Source organism: Elephas maximus, chromosome 13, assembly GCF_024166365.1.
Source record: "Elephas maximus indicus isolate mEleMax1 chromosome 13, mEleMax1 primary haplotype, whole genome shotgun sequence".
In the NCBI taxonomy this organism is placed as follows: domain Eukaryota; kingdom Metazoa; phylum Chordata; class Mammalia; order Proboscidea; family Elephantidae; genus Elephas; species Elephas maximus.
This window is the reverse complement of record NC_064831.1, coordinates 67,213,156-67,239,334: the sequence shown is the minus strand read 5'-3', so window position 1 is coordinate 67,239,334 and position 26,179 is coordinate 67,213,156. Positions and strand designations below refer to the sequence as shown.

At 38.4% G+C, this 26,179-nt stretch overlaps 1 protein-coding gene across 2 annotated transcripts in view; it reads right to left on the bottom strand.

The window, feature by feature from the left end:
* ETFA (electron transfer flavoprotein subunit alpha) overlaps positions 1–26,179 on the bottom strand; it is a 94,652-nt gene that overhangs the window by 56,211 nt on the left and 12,262 nt on the right. For both annotated transcript variants that reach the window (XM_049852869.1, XM_049852868.1), the window contains 6 exons: positions 12,534–12,680; positions 9,742–9,823; positions 9,562–9,644; positions 3,795–3,894; positions 2,603–2,713; positions 1,995–2,096 (listed from right to left, as the gene is read on the bottom strand). In XM_049852869.1, the coding sequence (XP_049708826.1) occupies positions 1,995–2,096; positions 2,603–2,713; positions 3,795–3,894; positions 9,562–9,644; positions 9,742–9,823; positions 12,534–12,680 (625 nt within the window). The remainder of the gene's footprint in view (positions 1–1,994; positions 2,097–2,602; positions 2,714–3,794; positions 3,895–9,561; positions 9,645–9,741; positions 9,824–12,533; positions 12,681–26,179) is intronic.

The following is a 26,179-nucleotide window of genomic DNA, read 5'->3' as shown; positions in this document are numbered from 1 at the left end:
AAATAACAAACGTTGGTGAGGATGTGGAGAAACTGGAACCCTAACCCATTGCTGGCAGAAATACAAAATGGTACAGCCATTGTAAAAAACAGTGCAGCAGTTCCCCCAAGAAACTAAAAATACAACTACCATATGACCCAGCAATTCCACTCCTAGGTATGTACCCAAAAGACTTGAAAGCAGAGACTCAAAAAGAAATTTGTTCGTTGCAGCGCTATTCACAACAGCCAAAAGATGGAAACAGCCTAAATGTCCACTGACAGATGAACAGATAAACAAAATGTGGTACATACATACAATGGAATACTACTCAGCAATAGGAGAAATGAGGTCTTGATACCCGCTACAGTACGCCTAGAACTTGAAGACACTATGCTGAGTGAAATAAGCCAATCACAAAAGGACAAATATTATATGATCTCACTTACATAAAAAGATAAGGTAAATGCACAGAAACCAAAGTTTATCAGTGGTTACAAAGGACAGGAGGGCGGGGGGAAAAGTGGGCTAACAGTGCTGGAAAAATCGCATTGATTAACAGTAGAGTTGCACAACCGATCATTGCAATTGCTGTCAATAACTTGCACACCTGTAAAAAGTTGAATTGACAAAAGTTGTCTGATAGATATATTTACAACAACAACAACAAAAGATTAACTGCTGAGACTGCTTATATACAACCAAACACCTCATGGAATTTTGTTCCTTGGTTTGGAGGTTTAGGGTCATGGTTTCATGGGACATCCCAGTTGATTAGCCTAATAACATGTTCAGTACTTCTGTTCTACCTCCTAGTTTTTTGTGTAGTGCCTGGGGTCTTAAAAGCTTGCAAGCAGCCATCCAAGGCACTTGAAAAAGGAAAAAGGAGAGTGAGGAATAGGAGAATATGGAATGTGTGGCTAATTGCCTCCATGAACAACTGCCTCCTTTGCCATGAGCCCAGGAGAACCAGATGGTACCTGTCTACCATTACTGAACATTTTGATTAAAGATGCCATAGAACAATCCTGATCAAAAGGGGGGAAATGCAGAACAAATTTTCAAATTCTCATGGACTCCAGGCTTTCTGGAGCCATGGAGAGTGGATGAACCCCCGAAACTATTGGCCCGAGATAATCTTTAAAGCTTAAGCCAAAAATATTCCCTGAAGTCATCTTAAAACTAAACAATAGTTTAGCTTAACAAGTAAAAAATGTCTGTCTTGAGCATTATGCTATGGGATCAAATTGACAATGGCAACTCCAAAGATCAGACCGGAACCTTAGGGGGCAGTGAGTTTATGTTAATGAGGGAGGAACAGCTCAGAAAAGAAGGGTGAGAATGGCTGCACGATTCAGAGAATGTAACCAATGTCACTAAATTGTACCTGTAGAAACTGCTGAATTGTTGTTTATGTTTTGCTGTGTATAATCTTAACAACAGCAACAATAAAATAAATAACATTTAGGAAAAAGAATTAATCAGGCATGTGCAGCATTACCAATGGCATGGACAAACAAGCTTAAAAAAAAAAAAAAAAGAAGACTTGTGCAATATTAACACTCCAGATATTAAATGTGAAGAAACTTTCAAAGATATCCACAGAGACCTGGACAACCTTGGAAGTGAACAATGGGAATCATACAACATGGCCCTAAGATTCCAATTAGTTTTTCTATGATTCGGAAGCCAACCGTACTCTGCAGATTAACATGGAAGCAAGTCAATAAGACAATGACACAAGTGCACAAGAGCAAACCTATTAAGATGAGATTTGTACCATGCTCCCCCTGGTGCCAGTGACACAGATTTGCAACAGAAAGTCCAAACTGTATATTAAGCTCATAATTTTGACTTCATTTTCCTTATTGGTAAAATAGGAATAATATTGCCACGTAACTACTTCTTATATTTGAAAAAAAATCTATGCTCCTCTGAAATAAATACTAACAAGATCAAAGTATTACAAGTTTACAACATCTTTTAAAATTTAGAAATTACAATATTTCACTTACCACCAGATACCACCACTTTGGCACCAGTTAGCTCAGGCCGATCACTTTTTGTTAACTTCTGGTCAAGCCATTCTGATATCCCCACTGGCGAAGCACTTGATGCTGCACACATTGATACAAAGCAAACAACGCCTGTGATTTTAAGTTCTATGATAGCAATCACTTTTAAGAGAAACACACAAATACTTATTTCTATGAATTTAAGTTTGTTAGTAGTTACTTTGAATTTCTGTGCTCCTAATCTCAGTTTCTCAGATTTGGAAAGAGTTAAAGAGTTATATTACCTATTAGCTGCATGACTTTTGAGAAGTTATTGAATTCTCTGAGTCTAGCTGTAAAACTACAATACTCCCTTCTCTATTGAGTTAAAATAAGATACTGTATATGTTAAAGTATAACACCCTTTATGCATTTACTATATTACATTCTTCTATTATATTGACTCTCCCAAGTAATACTGATGTCCTATAGGGTCACTGAGTTGGAACGGACTCAACTTGGGAACATCGTTTAAATTGTACTTCAAAATGCTCTGAATCAGAAATTCAACCAGAGGTCATCTCTAATCTAATATAATCTGAATTTAAAAAGAAAAAATTAACACACACCCTTCTCCAAACTGGCACTACCTCCGCTTGTTGCTGCAGCTTCAAAAGACGTTCCTCGGACAGAAAACACCTTCACTTTCTCATCACACTTCACTGTGCATAGGGCATTTCCTATAACACAAAGATTGGCTTTTAAAAAACAGAATCCTTCAAAAAGCAACAAAACAAGTACTCCTTTGAGGCAGAATTTACTTCACAAAGACCAGGTAAGAAAATAACTGTGGACTAGTTGTTTTCTACCTTTACCAAATACAGGAAAAAAGAGGACCATTAACAGTGAAGAAGGGTATCAGTGGATATGTGTACAGCCTAGGACGTCTTTAAAAACAGGACAGGTGCTGACCTTCCTGGAAGTTAAAAAACTGAAACAGAGAGACATACTAGTAAGGTATACCTTCCCTAAAAGGAAAACAGCAAAGCTTCCCTATCCAAACAAAGAAAAAGCCACATTCAGTAACTCATAACAGTATGAACTGCAATAAGTTAATAAGAATAAAGCTACTATGCATCCTATGGGAGGAAAATATGTGATAACATGATAGGGCATAAAGGACAGGAAGTGTGGATGAGCCAAGATTTTAAAAGGTTTGAGGCATTTCTTATGGCTTAGCAATCACATTAAGAGTGACCTAAACTGTGACCAAATATTTCGCCTCAAACATTACTGAAGATAAAAGGTTTGGTTTGAGAATTGACCGTTCACATTTACACTGAAATGCACAACTTTAATCAGAAAGAACAAAGAGTTCACTGCCTTCTCCAGTCCCACTGGAGATCAGTAGGCTTAGCAAGAGATCAATCAAGTGACGCTGAAATGAATTTCTTAACGCAGACAGAAATAGAATAGGAGAAGCAAAGAAGATTGAGAATACTACTTAAAAAAAGATTTGCTTTTCCAGGTGCCACTTATAGAATATATTGAAACAGTGAATCTAATTTTATTGACCATTGGAAAAATCTCAATACAAACTGAACGGCCAGGTAGGAAAGGACTGTGCTCTGGGTCTATTGTTGAGAATGCCAAGTCACTGTTTGGCAGCAATTCTATGGCTAAGATTTTTCCCAGAAACCTTTAAGATGGTCCATCTAAAGCAACCGGGTAGCTTGTTTTAAAATCCTATCTCCAAGGTTAAGTTCTGCTTTTAAAATTTACTAAGATTTAACATGTTAATTATCTTCTTTGTGTACTCACCTGCATAAATGGGTCTCACGAACGTGTCAGGTGACTTGATGGCAATGATGTCAGAAATTGGGGCAACATCCAGTTTGGCTGCTACTCTGGGCAAAAGGTTCTAAAAGCAAAAGAAGCAGTTACACACATACATGCTGATTTGATGTCTATAAACTATCAGCAATGTCATTCTCTAAACGCATATTCCGTAAAGACGTTAATTTAAATATTTTATATTTCACATTCACCCTCAGACATACCATGACTTCAAGCACAGCTTTTTTAACAGCCTTTGAGATTAAGTGGGAGTCTATTAGTATTCTAACTATATTAGGAGTTTTATGAGTTCTACATGAAGGTTATAGCCAAGAAACCCTATGGGGTAGTTCCATCCTGTCACATGTAGTCACTATGAATTGAAAACAACTCAGTGGCACCTAGCAACAGTAAGTAAACTCCTTTAGTTCAATACATTGAATTATGAGATATAATGTTTGCTTTAGTGAATGCCACTTAAAAAGTATGACAGTTATGGATGACTGATTTAAATAAATGAATATAGAAAACTATTTAGAAGAGTAGCAATTTCAGTATTCTCAAATACTGAAAAAAAAAAAAGATTATACTTGTGCATAATTACTTAAGAAGCCTTGGTGGTACGGTGGTTAAGCGCTCGGCTGCTAACCAAAGGTTGGCAGTTCAAACCCACCAGCCGCTCTGTGGGAGAAAAATGTGGCAGTCTGCTTCCATAAAGGTTATAGCCTTGGAAACCCTATAGGGGAGTTCTACTCTGTCCTATAGAGTTGCTATGAGTCAGAATCAACAGGACAGCAACAGGTTTGGTTTTTAGTTATATTTACTCTATATGAAAGAAAACAATTTCGAAGCAGATCTTTTCACCTTTTTTAAAACTGATGTTGTAAAAGATCAAAATTACCTAAATGCCCATCAGCAGGAGATGAGTTATATAAATTATAGTTTACCTACACAACAAACTCTATGTAAACCCACACCCCCGCCCCGCAAAAAAAAAAAAAGAGAATGAGGAAGGTGAAGAACAGCCTGTATGGTATGTCTAAAGAGTGTGGCAAGAATATATTTACATGCTTTTCCTTATAGAAGCATATAACATCTCTGAAATAGATACATTGGACAGCTTTGCTCTCACTAGCTGGGACCCTAGGGAAAGTCATTCTCTCCCCAGGTCTCAGCTACTGCACCTAACAATGTGGGGAGGAGAATCCCTACCCCTCTCATCTAAAATTCTATGACTCGAGGGCTCTGAAACAGAGGACAGTCAGTGAAGACTGATATATCCATGCTTTCCAGGTTCAAAGGTGCTCTTGGATCTTAATCTTAACACTATATGATCACAAAAAAAGTGAGGTGCTGCTTTTATCACATGAATAGAAAAGCTGAATTCTATACTGATTTCTATATAAAGCTTACTCCATCTCATTCCTGAACTTGGTACATGACACTGCCTCCTATGGGCACAGTCTCAAATCTCTCTCCCTTCCAACCCCAAACCTTCTCTGCTCTCCAAGAATTACCTCAGATTATCCTCTAATTTCCCATTTATTCTACATCCTCCCACATATATGTACAATTACACTATATGAATTGGTACTAACATGTTATCTTGTTTTACAATAATTTTTAATACACGTTATATAACCCTCAACTAGATTTATGAGCATCCTGAAGGCAAAAGTTTTGCTTTTTCTTTTGTGTCCCTATCTCCAAACTATATCTAATAAGTAAAAAAAAAAAATAAGTAGTTCTACATAAATCAATGCTAACAAGTGCTGGAAGCCTGAGTCAATTTCTCTCCTGTCATATTTCTAACAGGAGAGAGAGGTTTTCTAATTTCCAGTTTATCGTTACTTACATTATGTAGTAATCCTTTGTCAACCATAGTAGAGAAGCTATTGAAAAGTACCAGTTTTGTAAAACCAAAATTAGAAAAAAATTGAGAACCAACAGAAAAAAGGGTTTGGGGTAAAAAACGGTTGGAACTTAATTGGTTTGAAAGACATCTACTTCCAAAACAAACCAGATTTGTCAGTATTGAAAGCCTGCTTCTGTGAGTAACCCTCTTCCTGAACCACCTTCTTGAGCTGTTCAAGAAATACCACTGGACGTCTGGGGTCTTAAATGCTAACAAGCGGCCATCTAAGATGCATCAATTGGTCTCAACCCACCTGGAGCAAAGGAGAATGAAGAACACCAAGGTCACACGATAACTATGAGCCCAAGAGACAGAAAGGGCCACATGAACTAGAGACTTACATCATCCTGAGACCAGAAGAACTAGATGGTGCCTGGCTACAACCGATGGCTGCCCTGGCAGGGAGCACAACGGAGAACCCCTGAGGGAGCGGGCGATCAGTGGGATGCAGACCCCAAATTCTCACAAAAAGACCATACTTAATGGTCTGACTGAGACTAGAGGAATCCCGGCGGTCATGGTCCCCAAACCTTCTGTTGGCCCAGGACAGGACCCATTCCCGAAGACAACTCAGCAGACATGAAAGGGACTGGACAGTGGGTAGGAGAGAGATGCTGATGAAGAGTGAGCTAATGATATCAGGTGGACACTTGAGACTGTGTTGGCATCTCCTGTCTGGAGTGGGGATGGGAGGATAGAGAGAGTTGGAAGCTGGCAAAATTGTCACCAAAGGAGAGACTGGAAGGGCTGACTCATTAGGGGGAGAGCAAGTGAGAGAACGGAGTAAAAAAAAAAAGAGTTGGAAGCTGGCAAAATTGTCACCAAAGGAGAGACTGGAAGGGCTGACTCATTAGGGGGAGAGCAAGTGAGAGAACGGAGTAAGGTGTATATAAACTTTTTTGTGACAGTCTGACTTGATTTGTAAACGTTCACTTGAAGTTCAATAAAAGTTAATAAAAAAAAAAAGAAAAGAAAAGAAATACCACTGGAATATTGTTATCTGGCTAAGCAGATTTCTCTCACAGATTTTATGTTCTGCAGACTGACTTTTTTAAAGTTTTAGAACTTTCTAAAATGCCTCGAATTTAATGTCTTGACATTTCATTACCCCTTGTTTGACTTTAGCACATCTTGAAAAAAAAATTACTGTGGTGCTTAAAGGCATATATATGTTTTTCTACATCTGTTCTTCCATCCAACTACTCTAAAAGGGTGGACGGTAAACGAATATATCGCTACACTCTCTAACAGACTTGACCACACTGAAGGGGAAGCAATAACTGTCATGTTCTTTTCATCTTCACAAAATTAAAAACCCTGGCATACCAATATAAATGTGTATTATATCAATACCACTGTTGGCGAAGGACTGTGGCAGAGCAAGTTGTTTAGCTTCATCTGATGGGGTCTCATTCCAAACCCATTCAGGGGCTGCAGCATCATTTATTATTATGTGACCCAAATATTACAACACAGCAATCAAGGCCAGATTGTTAAAATCTGGCTAATAAAACACAACAAACACCTTTCCTTTGTCTAACAATCTTTCAGGTCAACTGTCACCACAGAAGCTTCAGGCTCATGAAATTGTTTAAGTCATCCAAGATTAGAATAAAAATTCTCAGAGATCAAATGGTCCACAAAGATCTTCTGGTTCAATGTTCATCTACTGCAGTAAGTCCTTTTACAATATCCCACAGTATAGTAAGTAGCTGGGTGTCAAGTCTCTGATTTAACCATCTCCAGGGAAAGAGAAATCTACCATAGAGAAAACCCACTCCATTTTTTAACTTCTCAAACTGGTAGATCACCTGGCTGAACTCCATTACTTTACATATAAGAAAAACAGGCTTCAGGAAGGTAAATATCCAGCCGAACGCCATACATGTCTATGGAACCATCTTACCTATCAATTACTAAACTCCATGCAAAAATTGAGTAATTTATGAGTCTGCAATGTGACCTGATAAAGAATTGTCCATTAAACGTTTGTTTATACTGTAGGTTGAAAATTCTGTTGTTGCCTAAAAAGTCACCTTAAGTCATTCATTTATATTAGCCTTAAGTGAAAAATTTTAACGAGTTTAAACTGAGAATTCTAGGGGTTAATAACAAACTTATCAAATCTTTAATTACAACATACTAGTTTCTGCTTTAGCAGCGTCACGTCAGTCATATTGGCATCATCTATTTCCTTTCCCACCTCCATGCCATTTACATGGGTAACTGTACAAAGTCCCTGCACAGTTTGCCATGATTCCTCAGGCCTAGAAGCAATACTGGACCACAGGAAAATATTCACCAAATTCTATTCATTTTGCAAGAAAAGAGATCAATATACTGGAACCTAAATGTTGTTGCCACTCAACGGGTACCTGATGGAAGAGCTCATATCTTATTTCCCAAACTCATATTTAAAAATCAACTGTAACAGAATTATGAATTTAAAAGGGAAAAAAAGTCAAATCAAGAAAACTTACAGGAGAAATTAAAATGACTGGTAAATGTGTGAAAAGATGTTTGGTCTCACTAGCAATCAGAGAAATGCAAAATTAAGCAAGATATAAATTTCTACCCATCAGATCAGGGGAAGGGAGAATGTTGAAATATATAACACCAAGCGTTCACAAGGTACTCTCACGTGCAACTGGTGGAGTGTAAATTTTGGCATCCTCTTAAGAGAGCAATTTAGCAAAATATATCAAAATTTTAACTGCACATAGTTTTAGCACAGTTATTTCACTTCTAGAAATCTATTGTAACTAAATATCAGCACATGTATACAAAGATGTATGCAGCAATGTTTACAAATGTAAAAAAACTTGAAACAACCTAACTGCCCATCCTTGGTTAAGTATGGAACATTATACAGCTATAAAAAATGAGACAGACACATTATGAGCTAATATCTTCAAGACATGGTCAAATCCACTAGTCATAAAACAATTCATGTCATACAATTGCATTTTAGAAATAAAAGAAATACTTGTACGTGCATTACAATTTTAAGATCCGTAGAAAGAGACCTAAAAGAATGTACAATTGTTAAGAGTTATACCTCTGAGGAGGGAAGAGTGAGTTGGGAATAAAAAAGGGCCTTTGATACCTTGCTCTGCATACTTATACACTGCATGCAGCCTTCACAATAAGAAGGCATCTGTGTACATCTCACTTTATAATTTTAAAAAGTAAAAATAAAGCCTGAAGATGCAGCTTATTACAAATAGAATAAAAGAAAAAGGGAGTTAGGATAATACCCTTGGCTACAGAGATAGCAAGAAAAGTCCACTAACAAATTCCTTCTCTTGGGCTCCTTCTACCCTCCACCCCCGTTAAAACTTCCTGCAGACTACCAGGGCACCCATCTGCTGGCACATTCTTCCCTCAGACATCACAATGCACAGGATCAGATTACAGCTTTCTTTACCCTGAGGGTAACTTCAGCCACCACTCAGCCCTTCCCAAATCCCCCAAGTAGAGATGATTTAGCCTTTCTAAATATTCATCAGCCACACAAACAAGGCATCTCTTAAAAAGGGTTACTTATACAAATCACAAACACACACACACACACAGAGCTCAACATCGTTTTTAAACAAACATCATTTTAAAACAGTCTAAATAGAGTTTTCTCCACTACAAAATGCGAAAACCTGGAAGCAGCATTTTAACACATTATGACAAAATCTTGAAAGAGTAAATTTTGGCAAGACTATCACATTAAATCAGCAGACTCAGGGTCAGCTATCTAAACAAAGTCGGTTGTACATTTCTGGCACAGTGAAATCTAGCCTTTCAGAGTAGTGACACCAGATCCCACATGCTCAGTCTTCTCACCTTTCCAAAGGCAGATGCTCCAGCACAGATGTGTGTGTAATTGAACTGGTTCTGGGTTGCCAGGATCAATGGCGTCAGTTCCTCTGAGAATGAAGCACATTTGATAAACACATTTCATAATATCCTCATATTCATCCATTCAAGCATAATTTAGACATTTTTTCCACTGGAAAATCTCACCTGGCAGGAAGCCTTTGTAGGCATCATGCTGGGCCACCAGAACTTTTGCTACACCTGCTACTTTGCAAAGATCCTGTGCCACCTGTGATTAAAAGAGTTTTTAATTATCCATCTAAGAGAAATATATGAATACAGCCAACCATCGCAAATATGATGGCCAACTTTTAAAAACAGTCTTATTAGAAAAAGGGCTACTTAAGAATACTAAATAAATAAATAAATCTTTAACAAAGAAAATCTTAGGCCAGTTGATTGTAGTACTAATTTACCTTACACAGGTTTACTACAGGGGATTTTTTCAGCAAAAATTCCTGCCAAAATGAACGCAGCTCTACTCAAATTTAATTGTAAATTGTGCTCTTTACTTTTGGCTTAATGCAACTGTTAAGTTCATCATTTTAGAAATGGTAAAAAAGAGGCAATGGTTAGGTTCTCTCCCACACAACAACAGATCCAATGTATTTTAGACTTAGGGTTTCCTAGAGATGAAGAACAAGACTTAACCATGCTACTTTATAAGCTGCTGCACTTTATTGGGCAATAATAATTTCTGCTGATATTTAAATTAGTGCACGTGGGCAACAGAAAAAATTTTATATACTAGCCCATCGTCAATCACTGATTTCCTGTCCCTGTACATATATTTATCCATGAAAAAGCAAAATTTTTATTTTAATTTCTCATTTTTCTTGTTTGGAATCAGGATAGTGTTCCGAAAAAGCTTTCTGATCACTCAAATTTGCTCTATACAAAAGGCATTAGAATTCCCTTTTTTAAGTATCTTTAACTACAGCATACTGGTTTCTGCTTCAGCAGGGTCATGCCAGTCATATTACTATCTTCTGCTTGTCTACCTCCATTCTGATTCACTGATGACTGGCATTAAAAAAACTCACTGGGAGCTGGATTGTGAAGTTGCAACAATATTCAATAAAGAGAAGACAGTGCAAAAGTACCTCTGCTAAACAACATAAGATATAAACCAAGTATTTGCTGGCAGACTAGGTCATACCACAGAGTCCCTCACTGACCATCACCACTTTATTATGGATGGCTGTATATCTGGCTTCTCTAACTTTAAAAGAATGTCTAATCAAGATATTCTAATCAACTCCAAATCTGTGTTGGAAGAAGTACAACCAGAATGCTCCTTAGAGGCAAGGATGGCAAAACTTCATCTCACATACTTTGGACATGTTATCAGGAGGGACCAGTTCCTGGAGAAGGACATCATGCTTGGTAAAGTGAGGGTTGGCAAACAAGAGGAAGACTCTGAACAAGATGGACTGACCCCATGGCTGCAACAATGGGCTCAAGCTTAACAACAATTCTGAGGATGGCACAGGACAGGGCAGTGTTTTGTTCTGTTTTACATAGGGTCACTATAAGCTGGAACTGACTCAACGGCACCTAACAACAATTAACTCCAAAGGAGCTATACAGCAGACTGTGATATAAAATGGAACAAAATTTTCCATCAAAATTACCTTTTTTTTTTTTTTACCTGTTAAAAACTTCTGGCACTGTATAGAAGAACTTAGTGCTTATGATAAATAGCTAGAGAAAACAGTATAGTACTGAACTTTGCCTACGCTATTAATACAGTCTTTTATACAAGTAGTGATTATTTTTCTTTAAGGTAGACCATGGCATGATAAGATGGAACTGAGTAGAAAAGATGGTTTCTGTTTTGCTTTTTCTCAAAACAGTATAAATAAAATATCATTTCAAGTATTTTAAAGTAATAATAATTATTTAAAATAACAGAGGAAAAAAACTAGAACTTGTATATCTGAAAGCAGGGCAACTAAAATAGACAATTTATTTTTTTATTTTTTATATTTTATCATGCATTGTGGTTTGTATCAACTATATAAGATTTAATAGTTGTTAGTAGGATTTAAGTTAAAAAAAAATCTACTTAAAACAACCCTAAACCTGCTAGAATCCATTCTTTCAAGATATCAATTCATGTAAGAAATTAAACAGAAGTGACCCCCAACATTCTGAACCTGCATTATTACATGCTCTGCATCAGTGCCATTTAATAAAAAATACATAAAGAAAATGCTCTAGAAAGAAACATGCTCTCTCCAGATTTCTCCCTCTGAGTTCCAAACTCCCAATTACACACTCAGCAGCTTCTGTACGGACTGAGAAGGACTTGGTAGCTCAAGCTGTGTAAACTTAACCAAAGCATGATTTCTGCAGCCCAGTGGCACAGACCCTGCAGACAATATTATAACATCTTTCTAGGTGGTTATTATAACATCTTCCTAGGTGGTTAGTGGTTTGCCATTATCTTATTCCAAAAACACCAGGAAAAAAAAAAAAAAAAGAGTATCTCTTAGCACCAGCTTAGTTTGGAAAGAATAGTACTTACATTGGAATTCCCCTACCAGTTAAAAATTAACACCTGTGATACTTTGCCCAGATTTACCACTTCCAGGAATTAAATGCAATTAGCAAGTATATTCATCAGTACAAAAAAGGTATCGACTATTAACCCCTAAGGGGACTCAAATATTATCATTCTACTTGGTACCTGGTGGTACATATGACGGTGCCAGGGAAACTAAACCAAGAATTCTACTTCATCCCAAAAGATAAAATGCTAAGTGAGCAAACCTTTTAGTTCCTTTCTCACACAGAGTAATAGCTGTGACACTGGCCACTTAAAGAGGATTAGAGCCCAATTTGGGTTACATCCTCAGCATAATTCTCTGTTGCCATCTTTCCCTGTCTCTTGATAGAGATTATATTTGCTATGGCTGACCTTAAAAATTTCTCACCTTGTCACATTTGGTTCCAGCTACTAAGCAGGATACTTCACCTCCAAGACATTTGGCGGCAGTGATGGTGTTTAACGTAATGGGTACTAGGGTATCGTTTGCATGCTCAACTATTACCAGGGTACTCTGAAATCGTAGCAATGAGGCCTAAAAAGAAGGAAAAATAAGAATATTGTCATACAAATAGGTTTTTTTATTATACTTGTTAGGTAGAGGTGCTTTAAAGAAAACTATTTTTTACACAACACTCAGTTCTATAAATGTATTTATAAAATACTTGCTCAATAACAAAAACTGGGCTATTTTTATCCATCACTCTACTGCTAATATTCTTACCCAGTAAAAACGGAAAAAGCAAATTAGTCTTCCTCTCTTAGGAATGTTTAAAAATTATTTCAAGGCAACTTTCTCACTAATCTATGTCCAATGAGCGACTGCTAAATATACCTAAATTTAAAATCCTTCAAAAGAGCATATTAACTATTAAACTAGGAACTGGTTGAATTCTACTATCAATTACATTCAGTTACAGCAATACTGCTAAAGAGTATTATCCAGAAATAATGGGCTTGAAATCAATTACTAAAACTGATTTCCACTGTTTCAGGCAAAATGTATTCAAAACCAAAATGACTGACAAAAAAGACTGTTTTTGAAATGTAACGTGAAGCAGCAATTTTGCTAGGGTTTCAACTGTTCATATACGCTTCTGAAAAAAAAAAAAAAGCTTGCAGACAGTATCTTGGAACCAACCAATAAATGGTGGCCGTATTTACTGCAGACTATCAAGAAACCAGCAAGTTCATGGTCATCTGGAATAATTTCAAACACCAGGAACACAAAGATGAAATAGAATGATTCCCACACTCAAAGATTTTACAGAAAATAAGGCTTGTTCGCGTACAAACTATTATTATGAAAGACAGAACAGTTTCCAAATGATGCAGAGTTCCAGCACGTTGGCAGCTGCAGAGCGTGAAGTGTACCGTCAAGTGGAGGTGGAGAGGAGGGAAGCTTAGGTGTTCCTGCCGTGCAAAAACACAAGGAAAGAAGAAAGTTTTGGAACTATCCTTGTCGGAATGAACCCTGGTGGTGCCGTGGTTAAAGCACTCGGCTGCTCATTGAAAAGTTGGTGGTTCGAATCCACCAGCCGCTCCGCAGGAGGAAGACGTGGCAGCCTGCTTCCATTAAGATTATAGCCTTGGAAACCCTATCGGGCAGTTCTCTTCTATCCTATAGAGTTGCTATGAGTCAGAATCAGCTCGAGAGCAACAGGTTTTTAGTGATCCTTGTCAGAAATGGCAATGAGAAGTGAAAAAGAAAGGCACTGAAGATCAAAAGGCATGGTTGTGTGGCTTAATTCAGCAATAATCTTCAGCTCTATACAATAGAGGGTCCCAGACAGAGCTGGAGAAAAATGTAGAACAAAATTCTAACTCAAAAAGAAAGACCAGACTTGCTGGCCTGACAGAGACTGGAGAAACCCTAAGAGCGTGGCCCCTGGACACTTTCAGTTCAGCAATGAAGTCACTCCTGAGGGTCACCCTTCAACCATAAAACAAAACAAGACTAAAGGGGCACACCAGCCCAGGGGCAAGGACTAGACGGCAGGAGGGGACAGGAAAGCTGGTAATAAGGAACCCAAGACGAGAAGGGAGAGTGTTGACATGTCGTGGGGTTGTTAACCAATGTCATGAAACAATATGAGAAACTAGTTTGTTCTGTAAACCTTCATCTAAAGTACAATAATAATAATCTTTAGCTCTAAAGCTGAAGTGAAGAAAGCATAGAATGAAATTTACCCAAATTGTGACTGAAGACGAAAAGGCATGGGACTGTAACACTGATTACACAACTAATGTGCAGATTTTACAAAATACATTCTTTTCATTTACTATATTGTAAACGCCAATTGCTATTTTTTAATATTCTTTACTTTTTTATTGGCATAGTACATAGGCATACCAGCTTAACCAGTTTTTATAGAAATTTGGGTTATTAGCATTTTGTTATTATTATAAAGAACGCAGAGAAGACCATCCTTGTAGCTGAATCTTTGCACTCAACAATAGATGAGAGTCCCTTCCAAAGCCCTTCTGATTGGAAGCTGACCAGCATTTACTCTAACTGCTCTGCTTCCCTAGGAGACTACCCCAGATTCTGCCCAACACTCAACAGGATGGGGACCCTTCTTAGCCCTAAGGTACCTACCTTTACCACTTCATTCCCAATCTTCTCCCAGCTCTCTAAACCGCCTCAACCCTTGCTGAACCCAATCCCAGAGCAGGGAGCCAGAGGCTCTACTCCTTAGTAGGCAATATTTCCAGACGTAGGAATACTTCCAAAGCCACATGAAGCTGAGGGTGGGGAGGATGAGAAGGGCACCACGAGCAGGATATGCCAGAGGAAGGAATCAATGCATTGTAGATGAGCAGGTAAACTTCCTCCCTTTTTCATTTACTCAGTGCAAGTAAGAGAACAGAATGAGACCTTCGCTGCTGCCAAATCAAATATCTGTATAATTTTTTCTTTTTCACAATAACAAACTTCCACTAAGAAGGAAGGGTGTTAAATTTAAGGCTAACAGTCTTTACGCACATCTTAGATTCTCTTACGACAAACTCCTAGAAGCAGAAGTGCTAAATCAAGAGGCAGGCATATTTTTAAGGCTTGATACGAACTGCCACAAACTGTTTTCCAGAAAATTTGTAACAATTGACAATTTCTGGGATGGAAGGAAAGTTCTTGAAAGGCAAGTACCATGCCTGTTCATTTCGTATCTCCAGAGTCTAATGCTTTCTTCAATATTACATCTATAGAATTAATTACATGGTGCTTTTGCTTTTTTAATCAGAAGAGCACAATATCTGATAAAGGACTTTGTAATTAAGACCCAATGACATAATTTATGATTTAAATCACATTTCACAAGAATTGCCCGTAACAAACTATTTATTACCAATATATATCAGACACCATATTTTTGATTATGTTTCGTACATCATTTACCATAAAAATTATGAGATTTCTATCACCGCTTGAAGAATAAATCCAAGATTTGGTGGCAGAAGGCCCATATCTGCTGTAAATTATAGTTCTATCATAACATAAATTAGGCAGTTCTCCTAAGGAATTGTTGAGGTTTTTGGAACGGCCAGGGAAAGACCGTATATTCTTTTTAAAAGACTCTTCAAAAATAGGAGATGCATAAAAGTAAACAACAAAAGAATACATTTAAGACCCATTCAGTTCATGTATCTGATCAATTTTTACTGAGCATTATATACACCATAAGAAGCACTGGTGGCACAGTGGTTATGGAAAACACTCTGCTGCTAACCAAAAGGTCAGCAGTTTGAACCCACCAGGTGCTCCACGGGAGAAAGATGTGTCAGGCATTCTGCTTCCGTAAAGATTACAGTCTGAGAAACCTCATGGGGCAGTTCTACTTCATCTATAAGGGTCACTGTAAGTCAGAATTGACACGACGGCAATGGATTTTTGGTATATACGTTATAAAGGTACTTGTCAATTGACTCCTTTATAATTTTTTAATGTTTTCTTCTAACTCAGTGTTCTACCTTCCATTTCTCAGCTACCACCTAAAAGGAATGTGAAGCACCTAGGCATGCTTGTGTGGCTTCATTCAGCAATAATGATTGTGTGCAAAGCCTAGGCCAGGTGGAACCAGTCTGTGACCTTCTAAAATGTTATCCCTCAATCCGGAGCAGTTTCCTCATATGCAAATTGAGGGAGATGAACTAGATCAGAGGTTTCCAAACTACATCAAAAGAAGGCTAGGGGTTCCAGGTAGGTACCTCAGGAGCTACCCCATAGGAAAAAGTGAGGGCCAGGAAGCAAGTAGGACTGCCAGATTGGCCCCCCAGTTTTGCTTTAACCAAATTAATCAAAATAACATTTATAAAGCACTGTACTAGCATTTTTATCTACAATATCTTATTTTAAACTCTATGATGTAGATGCTATCATTATCCTGACTTTACAGATGAGGAGCTTGGTGGTCATGTAGCTAGGAAGCAGAGCCAGGTTATGAGCCCAAGTAATCTGACTCCAGAGTCGGGTTCTTAATTACCAGCTCACCTCAAAGCACCACCATTTTCAGCTGTTTTACAAATGGGTCATTCCTGTAAGATTTCACTTAGCAAAAATTCTCCTCTTCACAAAAGAAAAAAAGCACTGGTCAAAAGGAAATGAAAAGGGGCTGCAGCAAGATAACAGCATGTTCCCATTCATCCTCCAAAACACGAAAAATAAATAAGCAGAAACTTGCAGAACCAACTTTGTCAGAATTCTGGAAACCAGTCAAAGCGTTACAGCAACTAAGCCAATGCTGAATCAAGAAAAAGTCAACTATTATACAGTAGGAAAGCTTTTATTTTCTACTCACCTGCATCCCACCCCCTCCACGTCTAAGTGCAGCCATTTTAGAGGGGCAGCAGTCCACACTTCCAGGGAGAGAGCCTGGTCTCTGTCACTAGTCAGAGCAGAGCAGACTTCATTTTCAAATTACTGTGTGTGTCTGTTCTAACTTGCCTGGGGGCTGTCTGAAGGACTGAAACCAGGGCTAAGAGGCAGTGGGCAATGCCCAAAGGTTGTAACCATCCATAGCCACTAGGGCTAAGGAGCACAATTAAGGCATGCAATTCACCCTCTGCCGATGAGTTGATTCCGACTCATAACAACACTATAGGGCACAGTAGAATTGCCCCCATAGGGTTTCCAAGGCTATAAATCTTTATGGGAGCAGATTACCAGGTCTTTCTTCCATGGAGCCACTAGGTGGGTTCGAATTAGCAATCTTCTGGTTAGCAGCCGGGCGCTGAATTGTTGTGCCACTAGGGCTCTTTTCAACTTAAACCAGTTGTTGTAAATTTAGGGGATTAAAATGTAATCCACGTGGTAACCACAAAGAAAATACATAAATATTTATACAAAAGGAAACAAGACACGACTAAAATGGTTCCCTACAAAAGGAAATGTGAAGGGAATAAAAATGGTTCACTACAAAAAAATCAACACAAAAGTAGGCAGTACCGGAGGAAATGAAGGAAAAAAACAAAAAGGCAGAAATTCTTCCTCATCAGTAATTACTTTATATGTGAATAGATTAAACTCTCCAAATGGCAGAAACTGGCAAAGTGAGGAGGAAAACATGATCCAACCATATGCTATCTATAAGGGACCCACTTTAGATCCAAAGACACAAACAGGTTGAAAGAGAAAGGATAGAAAAAAAAAATTCCATGCAAACAGTAGCCAAAAGAGCTGGGGTAGTGGTTTTAATCCCAGACCAAATAGACTTTAAGTCAAAATCTGTTAAAGAGACAAAGAAGAATGTTATATAATGATAAAAGGGTCAGTTCAATATATATAACAATTATAAATACATATGCACCTATAACAGAGACCCAAAATATATGCCACAAACATTGACAGAATTAAAGGGAGAAACAAACAGTTCTACAATAATAGCTGGAGACTTCAATACACCACTTTCAGTAATGGATAGAACAAGTAGACAGAAGACCAACAAGGAAACAAGAGGACTTGAACAACACTATAAAACAACTAGACCTAACAGACATATATAGAACATGCCATCTAATAACTGCAGAATACACATTCTTCTCCGGTACACAGGAGTCATTCTCTAACACAGACCATATGTTAGGTCACAAAACAAGTCTCAGTAAATTTAAAATAGTGCTACCATTTTGGTATCTACCAAAAGTAAATGAAAATATTTCCAGAGGAAAGTGCCATCATATTAGGCCCCAAATTATTCTTAAAATGTATCCAAATACAATAGCCACAGGCTACAAATCAAATTTCAGGAAGTTTAAAAAGATTAAAATCATATAAGGTATCTTCTCTGAGCACAATGGAATAAAATTAGAAATCAATAACAGAAGGAAACCTGGAAAATTCACAAACATATGGAAATAAAGCACTGTACTTTTAACAGAAAAAAAAAAAAAGGATAAATTGGGCTTCCTCAAAATTAAAAACTGTTGTGCATTCATCAAAGGACAGTATCAAGAAAGAGAAGACAACCACAGAATGGGAGAAAATATTTGTAAATCATATACCTGCTAAGGGTTTAATATTAGAATATATAAGGAACTCCTACAACTCAAGGACAATAAGATAAACAAGCCAATTAAAAAACGGGCAAATGATTTGAATAGACATTTCTCCAAAGAAGAGAAACAAATGGCCAAAAAGCACATGAAAGGATAATAGACTTCTTTAGTCATTCCAAAAAAACCAAACTCACTGCCCTTGAGTTGAATCCAACTCATAGCAGTTCTATAGGACAAAACAGAACTGCCCCATAGGGTTTCCAAGGAGTGCCTGGTGGATTCAAAATGCCAACCTTTTGATTAGCAGCCATAGCTCTTAACCGCTATGCCACCAAAGTTTCCTCATTAGTCATTAGGAAAATGCAAATCAAAACCACAATGAGATACCACTTCACACCCACTAGGATGGCTAGTATTTTTAAAAAAAGAAAATAACAGTCTTATCAAGGATATGGAGAAATTGGAACCCTCGCACATTGCTGATGCAAATGTAAGTGGTGCGGCTGCCATGGAAAACAATTTGGGAGTTCCTCAAAAAATTAAATATAGTGTTACCATTAAAAAAAAAAAAACACCAAACCCACTTTCATCAAGTCGATTCTGACTCATAGCAACCCCACAGAACTACCTCATAGAGCTTCCAAGGAGCTCCTGGTGGACTCAAACTGCCAGCCTTTTGGTTAGCAGCTGTAGCACTTACCATACGACCCCGCAATTCCACTCCTACGTATATACCCAAAAGAATTGAAAGCAGGGACTCAAACAGATACTTGTACAAGAATATTCATAGCAGCATTATCCACAATGGCCAAAAGGGAGAAAGAACCCAAATGTCCGTCAACAGATGAATGGATAAACAAAATGTGGTATATCCATACAATGGACTATTATTCCACCATAAAAAGGAATGAAGTTCTGATACATGCTATGACATGGATGAACCCTAACAATGTTACGCTAAGGGAAACCAGGCACAGAAGGACAAATACTGCATGATCCCACTTATATGAAAAAACTAGAATAGGCAAATGCAGAGCCACAGAAAGTAGAATAGTATTTACATGGGCTGAAGAAAAAGGATATGGAAAGTTAATGCTTCATGGGTAGAGAGTTTCTGTTTGGTCAACGAAAAAGTTTTAGAAACAAATGGTGATGGTTGCACAAATTCTAAAAATAATTAATGCCACTGAACTATACACTTAAAAATGGTTAAAATGGCAAAATTTATGCTATATATATTTTATAACAAGTTTAAAAAAAAAAGACTAGGTCAGCCATTCTCAACCAAACTTTATTATTTGCACCCAGAAAACTATTTGAAAATTATTTTTAATTCTCCCAAGAATGAACATAACTAGCACCATTCTAGATACACAGATGAGAAGTTAATTCATAGCATACGGTAGATGCCTTAAGGTTATAAATGCTATGGCCACCTTACACTTATATCTTCTTTTTGTGTGTATTGGTACATGTATGTGCAGGAAGCTTACTGGGGAGTGTTCTTGGGAACAATAACCATGAGGGATTGTAATGTAGCAAAATGGCTTGTCTAAATTCAGAAGGTACAGGGCAATGGGTTTCTCTTTTTATATGGCCTTTCTGGCCATGGTCTTATAACTCCCACAAAATGACTGGGTGGGGCCATGCAAATAAAGTGCTTGTGGCCCACTAAAGGGACTGGTCAGTTCTGCCATTCTGCTAGGCCTATCAGGGGTGATCCCACAGAGGTTGAGGGGGACCTCACTACCATTAAGAAGAGCGAGGAGCAGAGCGTGTCCTTTGGACTCAGGCTCCCTGAGCTGAGAACCTCCTAGACTCATGGAGCTAAAGAGCTGTAACACTTGCCAAAGCTGGGAAGAGGCCAGGCCCAAGCAGAACCCTGCAGCAGGAGGCCAAGAGTGAGTTCTGCCTGCGGTAATGGTCAAAAATAAGCTGTCCTGAAAATCAATCAGTGTAATCCACCACATAAATAAAAGATAAGGAAAGAATCATATGATCATCTCAATCAACACAGAAAAGGCATTCGACAAAGTCCAACACTCATTCCTGATAAAACCTCTCAATAAAATAGTTATAGAAGGGAAACTTCTCAACATAATAAGGGGTATCTATGCAAAACCAACGGCCAACATCATTCTTAAGGAAGAGAGGCTGAGAACAGGAACAAAACGAGGATGCCCTTTATCACCACTCCTTTTTAACATTGTATTAGAAGTCTTAGCTGGAGCAATAAGGCAAGAAACAGAAATAAAGGGCATCCAAATTGGTAATGAAGAAGTTAAACTGTCCCTAAATGATACCACACTTAGAAAATCCAAAAGACTCCAAGAGAAAACTACTGGAACTAATAGAAAGATTCAGCAGAGTTGCAAGATATGAGATAAACATACAAAAATCAGTTGGATTCCTATACACCAATAAAGAAAATGACAAAAAGGAAATCAGGAAAAGAACACCATTTATAATAGCCCCCCCCAAAAAAAATACGGAGGCGGGGCCAAGATGGCAGCCTAGGTGGACGCTACCACGGATCCCTCTTGCAACAAAGACTCAGAAAAACAAGTGAATCGATCACATACATAACAATCTACGAACCCTGAACAACAACCACAGATTTAGAGACGGAGAACGAACAAATACGGGGAGGCAGCGATTGTTTTCAGAGCCTGGAGCCAGCATACCAGTCAGGTGACCTTCGGCGCCCGATTTGGGGCAGAGCCTGGGGGGCAGACGGCACAAACAAGGGGCCCAGCCCTGGCCCCCGAACTCATCCCGGGAGGGGGCCCAGCCGGTTCGTGCAGGCGGAGTGGCGGCGCAGCCGGTGGGAGAAGTCTCCGGGAGACAGTGACTGGTCTTGGAGCGGGGAGAGCAGCGTCCCAGCCAGGGAACCGTCCCACCGGGATTTTGGCGGGGCGCGGGCACGGCATAAGCGAGGGGAGCAGCTCCACCCCCTGAACTAGCCCCAGGGCGGGGGGCCCAGCCGGTTCGCAAGGGCGGCGTGGCGACGCGGCCGGTGGGGGAGGCCCCCGGGGGGCAGCGACTGGTCTTGGAGCGGGGAGAGCGCGGGGGCGCGGTGACGAGGCTGGCGGGACGGGGAATCCCCGGGAGGCAGCGACTGATTTTGGAGTCGGGAGTGCACCGTCCCAGTAGGGGAACCTTGACGTTGGGCGTGGGGCTGGCAGCTGAGGATCTGACCATGACTCCAGCGGGCCAGACCCCCCGGGGGCAATCTCCACATAGCCACCACACATAGGCAACGCGCCCCGCGGAAATCTCAGATATAATAGTCATTCCAAGCAAGACAAGCAACTCTGGCTATGTTCTGAGGTGCTACTCTCCTATCTCTCTGATCCCTCCCCCACCCGCCCCAGGCGGCTTCATTAACAGCCGAATAGCCTGAGCCAGAGGGAGAACTCTGATAGGGATCTGACTGTATTTTTTTTTTAGCGGATTTTCTGGGAAAACTAGTTTTCCAGTGATGGCTCGGAGACAGCAGTCCATATCAAACCACATAAAGAAGCAGAACATGACAGCTTCTCCAACCCCCCAAACAAAAGAATCAAAATCTTTCCCAAATGAAGATACAATCCTGGAATTATCAGATACAGAATATAAAAAACTAATCTACAGAATGCTTCAAGACATCACAAACGAAATAAGGAAAACTGCAGAAAAAGCCAAGGAACACACTGATAAAACTGTTGAAGAACTCAAAAAGATTACTCAAGAACATAGTGGAAAAATTAATAAGTTGCAAGAATCCATAGAGAGACAGCATGTAGAAATCCAAAAGATTAACAATAAAATTACAGAATTAGACAACGCAATAGGAAGTCAGAGGAGCAGACTCGAGCAATTAGAATGCAGACTGGGACATCTGGAGGACCAGGAAATCAACACCAACATAGCTGAAAAAAAATCAGATAAAAGATTTTTAAAAAATGAAGAAACCCTAAGAATCATGTGGGACTCTATCAAGAAGGATAACTTCCGGGTGATTGGAGTCCCAGAACAGGGAGGGGGGACAGAAAACACAGAGAACATAGTTGAAAAACTCCTGACACAAAACTTCCCTGACATCATGAAAGACGAAAGGATATCTATCCAAGACGCTCATCGAACCCCATTTAAGATTGATCCAAAAAGAAAAACACCAAGACATATTATCATCAAACTTGCCAAAACCAAAGATAAACAGAAAATTTTAAAAGCAGCCAGGGAGAAAAGAAAGGTTTCCTTCAAGAGAGAATCAATAAGAATAAGCTCAGACTACTCAGCAGAAACCATGCAGGCAAGAAGGGAATGGGACGACATATACAGAGCACTGAAGGAGAAAAACTGCCAGCCAAGGATCATATATCCAGCAAAACTCTCTCTGAAATATGAAGGCGAAATTAAGATATTTACAGATAAACACAAGTTTAGAGAATTTGCAAAAACCAAACCAAAGCTACAAGAAATACTAAAGGATATTGTTTGGTCAGAAAACCAATAATATCAGATACCAGCACAATACAAGGTCACAAAACAGAACGTCCTGATATCAACTCTAATAGGGAAATCACAAAAACAAACAAATTAAGATTAATTAAAAATAAATAAATAAATAATACGCATAACAGGGAATCATGGAAGTCAATAGGTAAAAGATCACAATAATCAATAAGAGGGACTAAATATAGGAGGCATTGAACTGCCAGATGGAGAGTGATACAAGGCGATATAGAACGATACCAGTTAGGTTTTTACTTAGAAAAATAGGGGTAAATAATAAGGTAACCACAAAAAGGTATAACAACTCCATAACTCAAGATAAAAGCCAAGAAAAATGTAACGACTCAACTAACATAAAGTCAAACACTATGAAAATGAGGATCTCACAATTTACTAAGAAAAACGTCTCAGCACAAAAAAGTATGTGGAAAAATGAAATGGCCAACAACACACATGAAAAGGCATCAAAATGACAGCACTAAAAACTTATTTATCTATAATTATGCTGAATGTAAATGGACTAAATGCACCAATAAAGAGACAGAGAGTCACGGACTGGATAAAGAAACACGATCCACCTATAGGCTGCCTACGAGAGACACACCTTAGACTTAGAGACACAAACAAACTAAAACTCAAAGGATGGAAAAAAATATATCAAGCAAACAATAAGCAAAAAAGAAGAGGAGTAGCAATATTAATTTCTGACAAAATAGACTTTAGACTTAAATCCACCACAAAGGATAAAGAAGGACACTATATAATGATAAAAGGGACAACTGATCAGGAAGACATAACCATATTAAATATTTATGCACCCAATGACAGGGCTGCAAGATACATAAATCAAATTTTAACAGAATTGAAAAGTGAGATAGATACCTCCACAATTATAGTAGGAGACTTCAACACACCACTTTCGGAGAAGGACAGGACATCCAGTAAGAAGCTCAATAGAGACACGGAAGACCTACTTACAACAATCAACCAACTTGACCTCACTGACTTATACAGGACTCTCCACCCAACTGCTGCAAAGTACACTTTTTTTTCTAGCGCACATGGAACATTCTCTAGAATAGACCACATATTAGGTAATAAAACAAACCTTTGCAGAGTCCAAAACATCGAAATATTACAAAGCATCTTCTCAGATCACAAGGCAATAAAACTAGAAATCAATAACAGAAAAACTAGGGAAAAGAAATCAAATACCTGGAAAATGAACAATACCCTCCTGAAAAAAGACTGGGTTATAGAAGACATCAAGGAGGGAATAAGGAAATTCATAGAAAGCAACGAGAATGAAAATACTTCCTATCAAAACCTCTGGGACACAGCAAAAGCAGCGCTCAGAGGCCAATTTATATCGATAAATGCACACATACAAAAAGAAGAGCCAAAAGCAGAGAACTGTCCCTACAACTTGAACAAATAGAAAGTGAGCAACAAAAGAACCCATCAGGCACCAGAAGAAAACAAATAATAAAAATTAGAGCTGAACTAAATGAATTAGAGAACAGAAAAACAATTGAAAAAATTAACAAAGCCAAAAGCTGGTTCTTTGAAAAAATTAACAAAATTGATAAACCATTGGCTAGACTGACTAAAGAAAAACAGGAAAGGAAACAAATAACCCAAATAAGAAACGAGAAGGACCACATCACAACAGAGCCAAATGAAATTAAAAGAATCATTTCAGATTACTACGTAAAATTGTACTCTAACAAATTTGAAAACCTAGAAGAAATGGATAAATTCTTAGAAAAATACTACCTACCTAAACTAACACATTCAGAAGTAGAACAACTAAATAGACCCATAACAAAAAAAGAGATTGAAACGGTAATCAAAAAACTTCCAACAAAAAAAAGTCCTGGCCCAGACGGCTTCACTGCAGAGTTCTACCAAACTTTCAGAGAAGAGTTAACACCACTACTACTAAAGGTATTTCAAAGCATAGAAAAGGATGGAATACTACCCAACTCATTCTATGAAGCTACCATCTCCCTGATACCAAAACCAGGTAAAGACATTACAAAAAAAGAAAATTATAGACCTATACCCCTCATGAACATAGATGCAAAAATCCTCAACAAAATTCTAGCCAGTAGAATCCAACAACACACCAAAAAAATAATTCACCCTGATCAAGTGGGATTTATACCAGGTATGCAAGGCTGGTTTAATATTAGAAAAACCATTAATGTAATCCATCACACAAATAAAAGATAAAAACCACATGATCTTATCAATTGATGCAGAAAAGGCATTTGACAAAGTTCAACACCCATTTATGATAAAAACTCTTACCAAAATAGGAATTGAAGGAAAATTCCTCAACATAATAAAGGGCATCTATGCAAAGCCAACAGCCAATATCACTCTAAATGGAGAGAACCTGAAAGCATTTCCCTTGAGAACGGGAACCAGACAAGGATGCCCTTTATCACCGCTCTTATTCAACATCGTACTTGAAGTCCTAGCCAGGGCAATTAGGCTAGACAAAGAAATAAAGGGTATCCAGATTGGCAAGGAGGAAGTAAAGCTATCACTATTTGCAGATGACATGATCGTATACACAGAAAACCCTAAGGAATCCTCCAGAAAACTACTGAAACTAATAGAAGAGTTTGAAAGAGTCTCAGGTTATAAAATAAACATACAAAAATCACTTGGATTCCTCTACATCAACAAAAAGAACACCGAAGAGGAAATAACCAAATCAATACCATTCACAGTAGCCCCCAAGAAGATAAAATACTTAGGAATAAATCTTACCAAGGATGTAAAAGACCTATACAAAGAAAACTATAAAACTCTGCTACAAGAAATTCAAAAGGACATACTTAAGTGGAAGAACATACCCTGCTCATGGATAGGAAGACTTAACATAGTAAAAATGTCTATTCTACCAAAAGCCATCTATACATATAACGCACTTCCAATCCAAATACCAATGTCATATTTTAAGGGGATAGAGAAACAAATCACTAATTTCATATGGAAGGGAAAGAACCCCCGGAGAAGCAAAGCATTACTGAA